Source organism: Zootoca vivipara, chromosome 15 (assembly GCF_965207765.1).
Source record: "Zootoca vivipara chromosome 15, rZooViv2.hap1.1, whole genome shotgun sequence".
NCBI lineage: Eukaryota > Metazoa > Chordata > Lepidosauria > Squamata > Lacertidae > Zootoca > Zootoca vivipara.
Genome location: NC_142598.1, coordinates 8,217,324 through 8,232,432, shown reverse-complemented (window position 1 = coordinate 8,232,432; position 15,109 = coordinate 8,217,324). Strand labels below are relative to the sequence as shown.

The 15,109-nt window shown below is 47.2% G+C and overlaps 1 protein-coding gene across 1 annotated transcript in view; it reads left to right on the top strand.

Annotated features, from left to right (window-relative positions):
• Positions 1-7,400: 7,400 nt before the first annotated feature.
• The window catches only part of SLC25A23 (solute carrier family 25 member 23), a 56,866-nt gene continuing 49,157 nt past the window's right edge, over positions 7,401-15,109 (top strand). Inside the window, exon 1 of the mRNA XM_035140814.3 lies at positions 7,401-7,821. Within this exon, the coding sequence (XP_034996705.1) occupies positions 7,627-7,821 (195 nt within the window). The 5' untranslated portion in view covers positions 7,401-7,626. The remainder of the gene's footprint in view (positions 7,822-15,109) is intronic.

Sequence of the window (15,109 nt, the reverse complement as noted above, 5' to 3'; positions counted from 1 at the left end):
AACAAATAAAATTCCTTTGTAAGGGAAAGAAAAAAAAACAGAAAAAAAGCTTTACTTTACAAATGCTAAAAAGACTTTCATTCCCCACAGAATTACTTGGTGTCTCCCTTTGCCTCTGGTAGTTTCTCCCCACCTAGCTCGTCCCAGTATTTTCTCCAAAATATTTTAGTCTCCTCTACTGATCTATAAGTTCGTTTTCTGTCTTTATATGTAAATGTAATCCCTTCCGGGAATTCCCATTTAAACCTAATGTTATTTTTCCATAACGCCGATGTTATGAATCTATAGTTCTCCCTCTTTTTCAAAATTCTGGTAGGCATCTCTTTCTTTATCTCGACTTGTGTTCCATCGATGTGTAGTGGGTCTGTTCTGCCTTTTGATAGTAATTTGTCTCTTAGTAATGTCGAGTTGAGGAATAGTAGGCAGTCCCCTGGGCCCTTTCTTCCTTTACCTTTGTTCGATCTTATTCGAAATATCTTTTCAATGTCTAATAGTAAGTCTTCCTCCTGCACATAGAGCCAGTTCGCAATAGCTTTTACTAATTTGGAAGATATGTCTTCGTCCTGTTCTTCCTTGACGCCTCTCACTCGGAGAGTAAGCTCTTTTTGTTTCATTTCCAAGATCGCAATTGCGTCATATGTTTCTTCCTGGATTCTCTTAAGCTTGTCGATTTCCTCTTTATTTTTTTCCTGAAGCCTTTTCGCTTCTTTCTGGTCTTGTTGTATCTTTTTCATCTGGTCCTCTTGCTTCTGTGTTTTGATTTTAACTTCTTGCATCGAAACTTCTATTTCTTTATTTTTCCCAGCTATTTGATTGATTTGTTCAGAAAGGTCCACAATCAATTTGGAATTATTTTCTATCTTTGAACCCATATTCTCCATTTTACTGTCTACTGGTTTCGTTAAATAATTAATTTTTGGTTTATTAAATACAGTTATATATTACAATTATACATTTTTGTTATTTAAACTAAAATATCGCGAAATTATGGGTTTTTTCTCAAAGTGACACACCACCCGAGTTATGCTTGGGTTTTTGGTGAATTTTGACACACCAAGCTCAAAAGGTTGCCCATCACTGTTCTAGCATCATTCCAGCTCTCACACACACCTCCGATACCTAGCACCCCTTCACCTATTGTCCTTCATTCTTATTTTTGGTTATATGGTGTAAGCGTGGTGTATATACCGTATTTTTCCATGTATTGGACGAGGTTTTTTGACTCAAAATTCACGTCAAAAAAACCTGGGGCTGTCCAATACACGGATAGTGGCATGGGGGGGGGAGAGAAGCGGCACCAGCCATTTGGTTGGTGGGAGCATGTTTTTCCCCGATACCACGGGGAGCGGGGAGCGATCTGGGGGGTGCTTCCTGCCCGCAGCTGCGTGGGGGGGGAAGAAGCTGCGTGCCTCGAGCCAGCTCGTTGCCGGGAGCGCAACTTCCCCTGATGGCACTGCGTGGGGGAAGCACTCCCTGAAGAATTGTTTCCTGTGCACGGCGGCATTGGAGGAGATTCCGCTCCCGCAAACTGGATGGCTGGCAGGAGTGCAAATTCACCTGATGCCGCTGCATACAGAAATGATCTAGGGAGTGTTTCCTGCCCACAGCTGCATGGGGGGAGAGGCTCAACAACTTTGGGCCATCTCCCCTCATTTTCTTAAAATTGAGCCCCCCCCCAAATAGGGGGGTCTTATACAAGGGCGAGTCTTATAGACGGAAAAGTACAGTAAGTTGGTGTAAGCTTGGAGCTGCATATTCCTGGCTTGCAGGGGGTTAGAAGAAGAGGAGGAGTTTGGATTTGATATCCCGCTTTATCACTACCCGAAGGAGTCTCAAAGCGGCTAACAATCTCCTTTCCCTTCCTCCCCCACAACAAACACTCTGTGAGGTGGGTGGGGCTGAGAGACTTCAGAGAAGTGTGACTAGCCCAAGGTCACCCAGCAGCTGCATGTGGAGGAGCGGAGACGTGAACCCGGTTCCTCAGATTACAAGTCTACCGCTCTTAACCACTACACCAGACTGGTTAGATTAGATCAGGCATCCCCAAACTTCGACCCTCCAGATTAGGGTGGGTCATAAAAAACTTTATTTATTTCAAATTTGGGACAAATCGGTTAATATTTAGACCCTGCTCCTACAGATTGAAATTTTGCCTCACTACGAGTGATGAAAACATAGGAATTTGACTCATTTATTCTCAGTATGTTAAATTGTGAACTAATAAACATAAATTTTAGGTTTTATGTAGAGCAATAATAGTTGCATACTATTATTTTCTGCAATATTTATTTATTTAAGATAAAACATGTTGATAATTTACATGAAAAACCAATGGTTTTAAACAAATTATATGGAACAATTAAGCAAATGGTGTACCAAACAAGTAAACATAAACATTAAACAATAAAACACCACTCATATTATGTGTTGCATCACATTATACTAAATATATTTAGTATATATTTAGTATATATTTAGGGTCTAAATATTAACCGATTTGTCCCAAATTTGAAATTTGACTATGTTTATACCATACGCCTGATATAAGATCAACGGAGGAAACATTTTCCAAAAAAAGTTTTTTATGACCCACCCTACTCCAGATGTTTTGGACTACAATTCCCATCTTCCCTGACCACTGGTCCTGTTAGCTAGGGATCATGGGAGTTGTAGGCCAAAACACCTGGAGGGCCGCCGTTTGGGGATGCCTGGATTAGATTATCCTTGGGGTCCCTTCCAACTCTGCAATTCTGTGAATCTATCCTAAGTTGACTTGCCATCCAGCCACACGAGGGGGGGGGGAGCCCACTGATTTGCCTCAATGGCCACAGAGCTGCTTCTTTGGATATGTTAAATGACAACACTTAACTGGCCAGCCTTAACAGAGAAACTGGTTTGGCTGGTTTCCTCTTCTAGATTCTTTTACACACACCCCACTGACACAGTATCATAGGTTTGAAAGGGTCTCAGGGGATCATACAGAATGATCCCCCAAACCCTCTTTTAACAGTATGTTATGAGCTAATTACCTAACTGTAGTTGTTTTTTTAAAAAAATCCAAAGCACACTTACTTGGCTGTGAGGTTTCACTTTATGTAGTGCTTTCAAGCGTTCAAAGCACGTCACCTGCATCATTCAGTCATAATCTTCCTTACTCAATCCTAAAGTAAGCTGGCGTTATTATCTGCCATATCGCAGAGGACTACGGCTGAGAGGGGGCGGGGAGGGCTTACGTAAAGCCATCCAGCGCATACGTGGCAGAGGGGGGACATTCAAACCAGGGGCTTCCTGATTTTCAGCTCAGCCTGCTAGTCCCTTCACTCTGCCAGCTCACTTGCCACCAGGATAGCAATGGCAAGAATCAGGCAAAAGAATGCAAAGGGGTGCCGCAGAAAGAATGTACTTGGTCAAGGGATCCATGGACCCAAAAAGGTTGAAAACCTCTGCAGTATGGCAATATTTTTGCTACAGTACAGCCTTTGCCAGCTCTACAACTTCCACAAGCCCCCAGGCAGCACAAAACAATTGGGAGAGTACCAGATTGGCAAAGGCTGCTGTATTGTAAACTTTGTATCATATACTTTGCAAAACATATTTGATATAAATTATGATGAACTGCCTGTGACTAACCGGGGGGGGGGGGGCACTTCTTGGGTTTGTGTAGATAGTTCACAGAAAACATCAGCTCAACAACGAACCACTCAGCAAATCCCATATTTGGAATTGCTAGGAAAGGGGTTAAAAATAAAACTGCAACATGCAGAGTTCTGGGATGACCCCATTTTTCTTATTTATTTCACTGCTACCACACTACTGAGTTCAGAGTCACTGCTCTCTTTTTTTTAACCAAAGTCTCACCTTCCCTTGTGCCTTTAACACAAGGCCAGCCCAATACCTTTTTGCTGTCTGAAGGGAAGTACAAGATTTCCTCCTCACTGCCCCATTCCATATACAAAAGCCAGCTGGATGCAGGGCTGCCTCTGAAGATGGTTGCTGATCGAAGCAAGACGGTTTCAGCATATCACACCAATCCTGCTCCAACTGCACTGGCTACCAATTAGCTTCCAGGCCCAATTCAAAGTGCTGGTTTTGACCTAGAAAGCCTTAAATGGCTCAGGACCACAATACCTCAAGAATCGTCTCTTTCCATATGAACCTACCCAGATCCTGAGATCATCTTCTGAGGCCCTTCTTCGTGTGTCGCCTCCTCAAGAGATCTGGAGGATGGCAACATGAGAACGGGCCTTCTCTGCAGTGGCTCCCCACCTGTGGAATGCTCTGCCCAGGGAAGTTTGCCTTCATTATACACACGTAGGCGCCAGTCAAAAACGTTCCTTTTTAACCAGGCTTTTGGTTGATCTGATTGACATCCTATGCCCTTTTAAAATGTGGCTCTTTTGGGGGGAGGGGGGTTATTGGGTTGTTTTTATTTTGATTATAGATATTGTGGTTTTTATGTTGATCATTTCTGTGAACTGCCCTAAGACCTCCAGGTATAGGGTGGTAGGTAAAGGTAAAGGGACCCCTGACCATTAGGTCCAGTCGCGACCGACTCTGGGGTTGCACGCTCATCTCGCATTATTGGCCGAGGGAGCCGGCATATAGCTTCCAGGTCATGTGGCCAGCATGACAAAGCCGCTTCTGGCGAACCAGAGCAGCGCACAGAAACGCCGTTTACCTTCCCGCTGTAGCGGTTCCTATTTATCTACTTGCATTTTGACGTGCTTTCGAACTGCTAGGTTGGCAGGAGCTGGGACCGAGCAACGGGAGCTCACCCCGTCACAGGGATTCGAACCGCCAACCTACTGATCAGCAAGCCCTAGGCTCAGTGGTTTAACCCACAGCGCCACCTGGGTCCCTTATAGGGTGGTATATAAATTCAATAAATAATAATAACTATAACTGGCAGCTCTTGGTGGGAAACAGAAGAGGTCTAGGGGCTGGCTTTTCTTTCCACTTCCTCCAAGGCTTGCAATACTCCAATCAAGAGCTGGCAAGAAGCAGGCAGGCCCCTTGGGCAATGCACTGGTTCCCATTCCTTTTCCGCATGCACAGCAAGGTGGTAGGAAAGATGGAAACATCCGTCATTCCCTTCTCTCCACCCAACCTCCCCTCCTCTCCAGCCAGACAAATTGCCCCACCAGAGCTGTAGAAGGAACAAACAAAAGCATTCAAGGCTGAAGGAAGATTTGGAGGCAAGGTATGTACGAAAGCAGGAATTAAACCTGGGCATGCTTACGACACTTCCAACGACAGCAACAGGCAGGGGGTAGAAAATGGAAAAAAAACGAAAACCTGCGTCCGGCTAATTCATGGGAAGAGATTATCTTTAGCGTCAGTCGGTGGGCAGAGCTTGCTGGTGGGTTGGATCCAGTCTCGAGATCCCACTCCACCTACCCACCCTCCTTCCCTCTGCTCTGCCAAGAACTCTCAAATCTTGGTAGAAGGAGATGAGGCAAGGTGGCTTTCTCACTAGCAGTTGTGACAGTGCCACGAAGGAGGAGAGCTTAGAGGGGTTCAGGGAAAATAGGCCATATAGCTTAGTGGCAGGTCCAACACAGCAGAACCTCCAAAGTTCCCCTTGCTAGCTGGCTTCAGCCCATTTAAACATCCATGGGCAACTTTGATCTGAGGCAGCAATCTTATACCGTGTCAACCTTGTGTTATTGGGTTGTGGTTTTCATTTTGATTATATATTTTGTGGTTTTATATCTTGATTTTGTTCTGTGAACCGCCCTGAGACCTCCGGGTATAGGGTGGTATATGAATTCAATAAAAAATAAAATAAAAAACCCATTGGTCCACCTTTCCCACTATTGGCATCTCAACTGGCTTTGATCCTCTCAGGTCTCAAGTAGGGCTGGGGTTGGGGGATGGTATTGTAAAGGCAATCTACCTAATGTCCAGTTCCCCAAACTATGGATTGCAGGTGAAACACAGCCTTCTCTGAAATCTTGCTAAGCCACTGCTGGACAGTAGACTGGACTAGATGGACCAGTGTGGTCAGACTCTGTCAATGGAGAACTGAAATTTAAGTAGTGGCTTCCCTAAAACCATTGTGAGATCACGGCAGAAATGGCATGTGAATTGCCAGGGTATTGAGGGCTGCCAACCCTTTAAAAAGTGAATCTGCAAAGCTGTGCAGGATAAGACAATTCGAGAGCTACGAGTCATTGCAGGGGGTTGGACTAGATGACCCTTGGGGTGCCTTCCAACTCAACAAGTGTGTGAGTCATCACAGCTGTGGTTTACCTGCCGTTTGCCGGAAGCCGCAAGTGAGAGCCCTCACATCCTATTCACAGGCTTGCAACAGACATCTAGCTGTCCACAGTGAGAATACAATGCTGGATGACGTGGGGTCTTGGGCCTGATCCAGGAGGGCTCACCTTAGGTTTCTCTGAGCTCCTGATCTGCAGCTCCGCACAAACTTAGCCAGGACCCTGGAGGGGAGGAAGCCCTGTGGGAGCTGCCTTCTTCGTCACTGCCTGCAGGCTTGTTGCAGGGAATGTAGTAAAGTTAAGGCTTAATGGGAAATGATATATATTGAAGTGAAAAGGATGTTTTAAATAAAGTTTGTAATAAGAAAAACAACAACCCAGAAGCTTTCCTTTTGGGAATTATAGGGACAGAACTACCTAAAATATATAGAAATTTATTCATGTATGCTACTACAGCGGCAAGAATATTTCTCGCCCCAAAATGGAAAGAAGCAGAAGTCCCAGCAAAAGAAGAATGGGTACAAAAACTTATGGAATATGCAGAAATGGCCAAACTTACCTGATGAATAAGAAATCAAACTTTTTATAAAAGGATGGAAATGGTTGATTGAATATTTACAGGTAAATTGTAAACCTTGGCAGGATTATTATTATGATAATAACCTGCAGTTTCATGAGAGTATATATTTAAAGAAGATTAGGCCTAATAAATGGAGCAAATTAAGTTAATTTGGATATGCATAAAACAAATTTGAGGAATGGCAGAAAGAGGGGGGAAGGAAGTCAAGTTTGGAAATGTCAAAATGATTGTGAAATCAGCGAAATGTATGAACCTGAAAATTATAAATTTAATAATAATAATAATAATAATAATAATAATAATAATAATAATAATAGACTTGTTGCAGCAGGGAAAGTCTCCTTACAGGGCACGACGGGAGGCCTCTCTTGGCAGGCGCAGCCAAGAATAGCAGAATGGCCGCTGCGGGAGAAGGCAACGCTGCAGGGCAGCTCGGATCCTGCGCATTTGCCGAGCGATGGCTTGCGGAGCGCCTAAGCCCTCCTGACGCGGTCGGCCCCCTCCCCTCCCCTCCCCTCCCTTCCTTCCCCGCCCCCTGGAGGCGCATTAACCCTTCGGCGCCCGTTCAGCGCGGCTTCCTCCCGTTTTCTCCCGCTAAGCGGGGAGGGGCAAGAGGAGGAAACTGCCGAGGGAGGCGACGCCAAGCAGCCGTCGGTTAAATGCCCTTGCGCGGGCGGGCGGCGGAAGCGTCTTCCTTTGCTAAGCGAGCCTGCTGGAGGCCGGGCAGCGGCGCAATGATGGCCCCCGGCCCGTCGGGTTCCTCCGCGGCCAGCAAAACCCGCCTGTTGCCGCCGGGGCTCCGGTGAGAGCGAGCAGCCTCGGGCCAGGATGCTGGGTCCCCGGGAGAGAGCTGCGCCCCGCCAGGCGCCCCCCACCGAAAGCGCCCGGGACCCCGACCACCACCAGCGCTGGGCCAGCCTCTTCGAGCAGCTGGACACCAACAAGGACGGGCGCGTGGACGTCCACGAGCTCCGCCAAGGCCTGGCCCGGATGGGCATGAACGCCGGCTCCCAAGCCGAGCAGGTGGGTGGCCAGCGCGGGGAAGGCGCCCGGGGAAACGGAGGAGGGGGGCGCAGGGCGGGAGACCCTCGGGGCGCCAGGCACCTCTCCATGGAGCGCAGGCGTCTGGGTGGCACGCGGTGCCCCTCCGCCCTCCCAAGACCCCCTGCAAAGAGGGTGGCCGGAGTCCAGCGGGGACGGGGCTCCCGCTGGACCCTGGAAGCGCAGGGATCGAGGAGGGGGGTGTTCGCCGGTGCCGCTGAAGCCGGGTGCAAGCGGCGACTTCCCGAAGGTGAAGGAGCCCCCTTCCTCTTTTGCATCTTCCCTTTCTCCGGGGGTCTCCAGAAGGGAGCCGTCTGCTGGCTGGGACAGGGTTGCTTGGGGCGCGCTGCACGCGGCGGCTGGGGAAGAGGCCTCCTGCATCTTGCACAACCGATGAACGGGACGGATTCCGCCCCCCTTACGTGCCCGACTCCAGCATTACATTGAGGCTTTCCTTATGAGTCAGCCCTGGTCCTACTCCGGCACTAGAAAAGCGCTCTGCCCCCGCCCCCCACCCCACGACCGGTTGTCAGAACGGTGACAATATAATTTCTCCCGCTTTGCAGTGGCAAAAATAGGTGACGGTGTAGAGAAGTGGGTGCATGGTCTCCAGCCAAGTCTAGGAAGGAGGGCAGGGCGCCTGTGTTTTTCCCAGGGGTCTGTAGGAGGTGGGGAATTTCACCTGCAGCAGCTTCTCACCCCAGCCCTGACAGGTGCTGCCACCTCCACCCCCCAAATTGAACAAAGCATTAAAGGTACAAAAAACCCCTCTTTGCACCCTGACAAGTTCAAAGGGACCTGCAGGTGTGTGTGTGTGTGCAGGATTTAATTTGGGTTATGGAAACTACATTGAATGCCAGGGATCAGCAAGCGGAATCTGCTAATAAAAATTCCTTTGAACATGTGCAGACTGTATATACAGGGTAACCGGCAGTGTGCCCTGCATTCAGGAGGATTAGAAGCTGGGCTTTCCAGGACAGCTGATACAGCTTTTGAACATGCTTCTAAGTAATTGCCTGTTTTGTGCAGTGGGAGCAGCTGTGTTAAGTCTGTTGCAGCAAAAGCAGCAGTAAGTCTGTGGCACTTTGAAAGATGAACAGAACTGCTATGGTAGGGGTGGACTTTGGTAATCTTTGGTACTATATGGGGCTTTGAGCAACGCCAAAATTTGGGGCCCCCAAATGGGTCTTCTCAATTTTGCACCCCCTCAGCTTGGCGTCCTGTGCGGAAGAACTGCCCACACCACCCTAAATCCAGCTCTGGTTGTGGCACAAGCTTTTGTGGATTTTTTTATTTTTTATACACTTATGTACAAAATGTTATTAGGTTTGTGAATATGTATATTCAGTGTCTGCCCGGACACTGAGGTCTAGTGCCGAGGGCCTTCTGGCGGTTCCCTCGCTGCGAGAAGCCAAGGTACAGGGAACCAGGCAGAGGGCCTTCTCGGTAGTGGCACCCACCCTGTGGAATGCTCTCCCACCAGATGTCAAAAAGAAAACCAACTACCAGACTTTTAGAGGACATCTGAAGGCAGCCCTGTTTAGGGAAGCTTTTAATCTTTAAGAAATTAGTGTGTTTTAATATTTCTGTTGGAAGCCGCCCAGAGTGGCTGGGGAAACCCAGCCAGATGGGCGGGGTATAAATAATAAATTGTTGTTGTTGTTGTTGTTGTTATATATGGATGTAGGGAGAAAAATAATAAACGGTGGAGTCAAATGGCAATGAAATGCTACTGCAGAGTGGGCTAACCTTTGATGTCTCTGGACTCCCAGTGGCTCCAGCCAAGCAGAGGTGAAACTAGGCTTCATTTCACCTGGGTCAAAGACCCAGTTTGACACATGCGTCCAGCCCGTTACCTGGCGGATATCCACTACGTGGAATACCGCAGACTAATTACTGCGGCTAGACTGAATGTCCTTGATACGGCGGTTTTGAGGGGAAGATTTGGAGGAGTCCCATACGGTCAGAGAATGTGCCATTGTGCCTTGGGTGAGGTAGAATCCACAGAACACATTCTACTGAGTTGTCCCTTTTATAATGATTTAAGGCAATATCTTATAGACCCGTATTTATCTCAGTTTAGTTCCCGACCAAGAGAACGGCAGGCAGCATATTTGCTAAACAAGCCCACTGGGAAAATAACCTTCTCAGTGGCTAAATTCCTCTTCCTGGCGCTCAAGTGTCGGAAACGTATAATCGAATGTCTTGATGTGGGTTATCTGTAGGAGGTTTAGTAGCGGTCATACCCCATTTATGTATCCCTCTGATGCCTTCAGTTTTATATTTTTATATATCCCTCTGATGCCTTCAGTTTTATATGTTTATCTTTGTATTGAGAAATGTTTTTTTGTTTCTATCGGTCGAATAAAGTATATTGATTGATTGATTGACACGTGCGCGCACACACACACACACAGAGGCTGGGCGCCTCAATGGCACCCCTCTGGAGGCTTCACTGGGGGCAAAATACCTGGCTAGCTCCCCTTCCCATAGCTGCAGCTCTGCAGCCAAGCATGACCAAAGGTCAGGGATGATGGGAATTCAACAACTGGAGGATCACAGGCTAGCCACCTTTGGACTAGTGTATAGCAAACAGTGTCATGAATCCATATGCCTACCCAAACCCACTGCTAGGGTTGCCAGACTCAATAGAGGACAGGACTTCTGTGCCTTTAATTGCCCTGCTCTCTTTTGAGTCTGGAAACCTTAAAGAGAAACCAGCAGACCCTTTGCTTAAACATAGGGTGTGCTGGTTTCTCTTTAAGGTTTCCAGACTCAAAAGAGAGCAGGGCAATTAAAGGCACAGAAGTCCTGTCCTCTATTGAGTCTGGCAACCCTACCCACTGCCTTATGAGCTACTTTTTCCATTGACCAACAAGCAAGGTTGAATCCAGGTTAATGGTAGTCCTGGGGCAATATATAATTATAATTCTGGGAGCATTGGGAGAAAATAATGACTATCTCAATCATTTGCCCGACTGCCCTTAAGATATGCATATTAATAAATGTAATCCTGAGAAAGGAGAGTATTTTTGTTGTTTGCTGCCTGTCGTCTGTACTTTTCCAGATGTTATTTTGCAGCAGCTAATGCATCCTTGGCAATCTCTGTACCTTCATTCAGAGAGCACAGGGTGGCTTGTGTGGTTATTCTTGATAAGTGTCTGCCTGTGGATCTATTGCTCGTTTTTATTTTTAACTCTGCTGCTTGGAATAGTCTGGTGAAAAGGAGCAGAGGTTTAAAGTAGGGATGCAAAGCCTGTGGCCCCCCTGAACTTGCTGGACTCCAAGTCCCATAAGCCCTGACCACTGGCTCTACTGGCAGAGGCTGATGGGAGCAGAGAGTCCAGCAACATCCGGAGAGCCACAGGTTCCCCACCCCTGGTGTAAAAAGAGCTGTAATGAAGCTATCCTTGCCTTCGGAAGAGATATCTGGGGTACTTCGCAGGAGAATGGTGCTGAGCTCAGTGTTTTCATTGCTGGCCAGTAAGCACATCCACAGACTTTACTTAATAATGTAAATTATTATTAACTTAATTATTGACTTTACTCAATAATGCGAGATGAGCGCGCAACCCCAGAGTCGGTCACGACTGGACCTAATGGTCAGGGGTCCCTTTACCTTTATCTTTTTAAGCAAGGGGACCCAGGGGGCGCTGTGGGTTAAACCACTGAGCCTAGGGCTTGCTGATCAGAAGGTCAGCGGTTCGAATCCCTGTGACAGGGTGAGCTCCCGTTGCTTGGTCCCAGCTCCTGCCAACCTAGCAGTTCGAAAGCACGTCAAAATGCAAGTAGATAAATAGGAACCGCTACAGCGGGAAGGTAAACAGCATTTCCATGGTTTGCCAGAAGCGGCTTTGTCATGCTGGCCACATGACCTGGAAGCTATACGCCGGCTCCCTCAGCCAATAATGCGAGATGAGCACACAACCCCAGAGTCGGTCACGACTGGACCTAATGGTCAGGGGTCCCTTTACCTTTACCTTTTTAAGCACATCCACAGACTTTACTTGCTGAGTTATCAGATAATGAAAAGAATGTTTGAGGGTTCTCACCTCACCTGAAGGGCTCTGTTAAAAAAAAGGACTGAGTTCACATGGAGTTCAATGGACACGTGGCTTGGAGGTTAACCTGCTGTGGCTTGTTCACTCAATGAATTCTCAATGTGTACATGAGCTGGCTCTGATGTGAAGGCACAGAAAATGGTGTGTGGGTGCATTTCATAAAGAAGTGCTGTGGGAAAACTTAACAAATACTTGGATGATTTTAAAAAATGGTCCCATTGACCAAGGATGGGGAACATCTATTGCTTTTTTTCATCTCTGTTGGAAGGAAGACACTGGTGAAAAGGAACAGCAGTGTGGACTTTGGGCTCTCAAATTTCAGCAGTGTGAGGAGCCTGAAGCCCTCCAGATGTTGTTGGACTGCCACCCCCCTCTGCCAGTACAGTCAGTGGTCAGGGATTATGGGAGTTGGAGTCCAGCAAGTTCAAGGATTCCAATTCCCATTCTCCTTGACCATTGACTATGATGGCTGAGGCTGATGGGAGGTGGAGGCAAGCAACAACTGGAGGGGCAGAGAGTCTCCATTCTTGATGTAAGGGATAAGCATTTGTTGTTGTTTTAACGGTTATCTTCTCAAACGAGAGCTAGGTAGCTGGCAACACAATGGAATCCCACAACCAACTGGCTTGAAGCCAAACTCCTGTTTGGTAGCTCATATTCTTTATTTTGAATTCGGTATTTTAAAACAAAAGCTGGAGCATGTTGCCAAGGAAACTAGTGGCCTAAAAAAGAAATTCAAGAAGATGGTATAACCCAACGTTATGACCACCGTTTAGGTCTCAGCAAATCAGGCCATTTGAAGTAAAAAATACACAACTCATAAAATGTTGAGGTGACATCTCAAGGTCAAAATCCAACATTAGAAATATAGGCAAATTTCCCAAAATTTATTTTCATCCTTGGAACAGGCAGCTTGGTGAATTCTGGGCTTAAGGAGGAAGAGGCAGCTGGAAGTACGATGTCGCTTTCTAATTCTGCCACCTTAACTGACAGTGCAAAGTGGATATATTCAGAAATATGTGCATTTAGGAATATAGCCTGACAGTCAGTGCAATACTATACCCACCTACCCAGAAGTAAGTCCCATTGAGTTTAATGGAGATTATTCCCCGGTAAGAAGATCGCAACCCAAGAGGTTCTTCCAGTTTTCTGCATCTCAGTTTCTCAATCTTAAATGAGAGAGAGAAAGAAAGAAAGAAAGAAAGAAAGAAAGAAAGAAAGAAAGAAAAGAGACCCGATGGGATAGGAGAGCTGTACTCAAACTTTATTAAAGTTATGCCATTTTCACCACTAGCCAAGAACCCATTTCTCTGACAATGTTGTGAAATGTGAGCTATTACAAAGAGGAAGGAATGTTAATAGTGTTTATCCTCAGCATGCATACAAATGGCTGCAGAAACTGAGTTCAAGACAGGTCAAAAACTCTCCATGCAGCTGCACTCATATATATGTGCCCCAGGATCCTTTGTGCAATGATGTTTGCCTTGGGGAGGTCTCATGGTGTGTGCAGTGTGGAATGCACTTTTCGGTTTGCATCCCTCTTCCTTAACGCTCCTGGATGCATTGTTGAAGCCGTTGGAATCAAATGCTGGGGTATTGTGCAAACTAGGTGCGCTCATTAGCAGATTTCCTTCACATATTTTCCACCAGCTGCCTCAGGATCTTGCCATACCCTGGGATGCCATGATCACAGAGCTGGAAGGGCCCTTGTAAGCCATGTGGTTCGACCACTGCTTAATGCAGGGAGGGGGGGGCGGACAATCCGTCTCTTTCAGTCTGGCTGGAAAAGAGGTTTCAGTTGTCCCTTCTGAAAGTGCTTCACAGAAATGCATACAAAGATGAGGCATGTTCATATATGGGGGAATGTACTGAGGTTGTTGGCCTACTTACTGTTTTAGAATTGTTGCACAGCCCCATCTAAGAATACCTTTTGCCAATGTAATGTTGGTGGAGCTTCTCAGTTCTACTCCCACTTCTTACTTTCAGTGTGTGAACATATCCTTCCTTAGACCAGGTGTGAGGAACCTTTGGCCTTCCAGATGTCACTGATCTACAATTCCCATCAGCCCCAGCAAGCATGACCAATGGCCAGGGATGGTGAGAGATCAGCAACATCTGGAGTTGCCAAAGACTCTCCATATTTGTCTTAGAATCTGAATTATGTGGATATGTTGTTGTTGTTTTTGTTGTTTAGTCGTGTCCAACTCTTCGTGACCCCATGGACCATAGCACGCCAGGCACTCCTGTCTTCCACTGCCTCCCACAGTTTGGTCAGACTCATGTTGGTAGCTTCGAGAACACTGTCCAACCATCTCGTCCTCTGTCGTCCCCTTCTCCTTGTGCCCTCAATCTTTCCCAACATCAGGGTCTTTTCCAAGGATTCTTCTCTTCTCATGAGGTGGCCAAAGTATTGGAGCCTCAGCTTCATGATCTGTCCTTCCAATGAGCACTCAGGGCTGATTTCCTTAAGAATGGATAGGTTTGATCTTCTTGCAGTCCATGGGACTCTCAAGAGTCTCCTCCAGCACCCTAATTCAAAAGCATCAATTGTCCATTTTAGTTCACTGATGCCCAGGATCTTGCCATCTCATTGGATAGGCTATGTGGATATGTGGATATCCACATATGTGGATATGCTTTCACACAAATCTTACAAATGAATTGTGCACAGGCAGCGGCGGAGCAAGCCAATCGGGCATCTGAGGCAGCGCATGTACCCTGCGCCATGGGGCGGGGCCAGCCACCCATGGGGCGGGGCAAGCCAGGGCAGGACGTTCTGTGGGGCCTCTGAGGAGTCTGCCTGCCTCCTCCACTCAGTTGCTCTACAGCTGGGCGGGCGGACCGTTTGGGGCAGCATGGAGCCTGCGGGCACGCAAGCCACCACGTCACTCCCAGGAGAGACGCCTGGCATTTTGTCACCCCCCTCAGTGGTGACACCTGGGGTGACCCGCCCCCACCGTACCTCCCTTCCTCTGTCCCTGTGCACAGGAAGTCTGCAGACAGGAAACTGCAGAGTTCACACCCATTGGTGCTTTAAAGCCCTACTTGAGCATTTGGACTCAGCAATCATTTGATGGTGAAACCTTCTGCATTCACAGCTGGGAAGAAATGTTATCCATGCAAACGGTGTGAAAGTTGCCTCTCCTCAAGTTTCTAGCTCCCAATTCCTCACAAAGTTTGAACCAGAAAGCATGCCAAAGCAGGCTTTG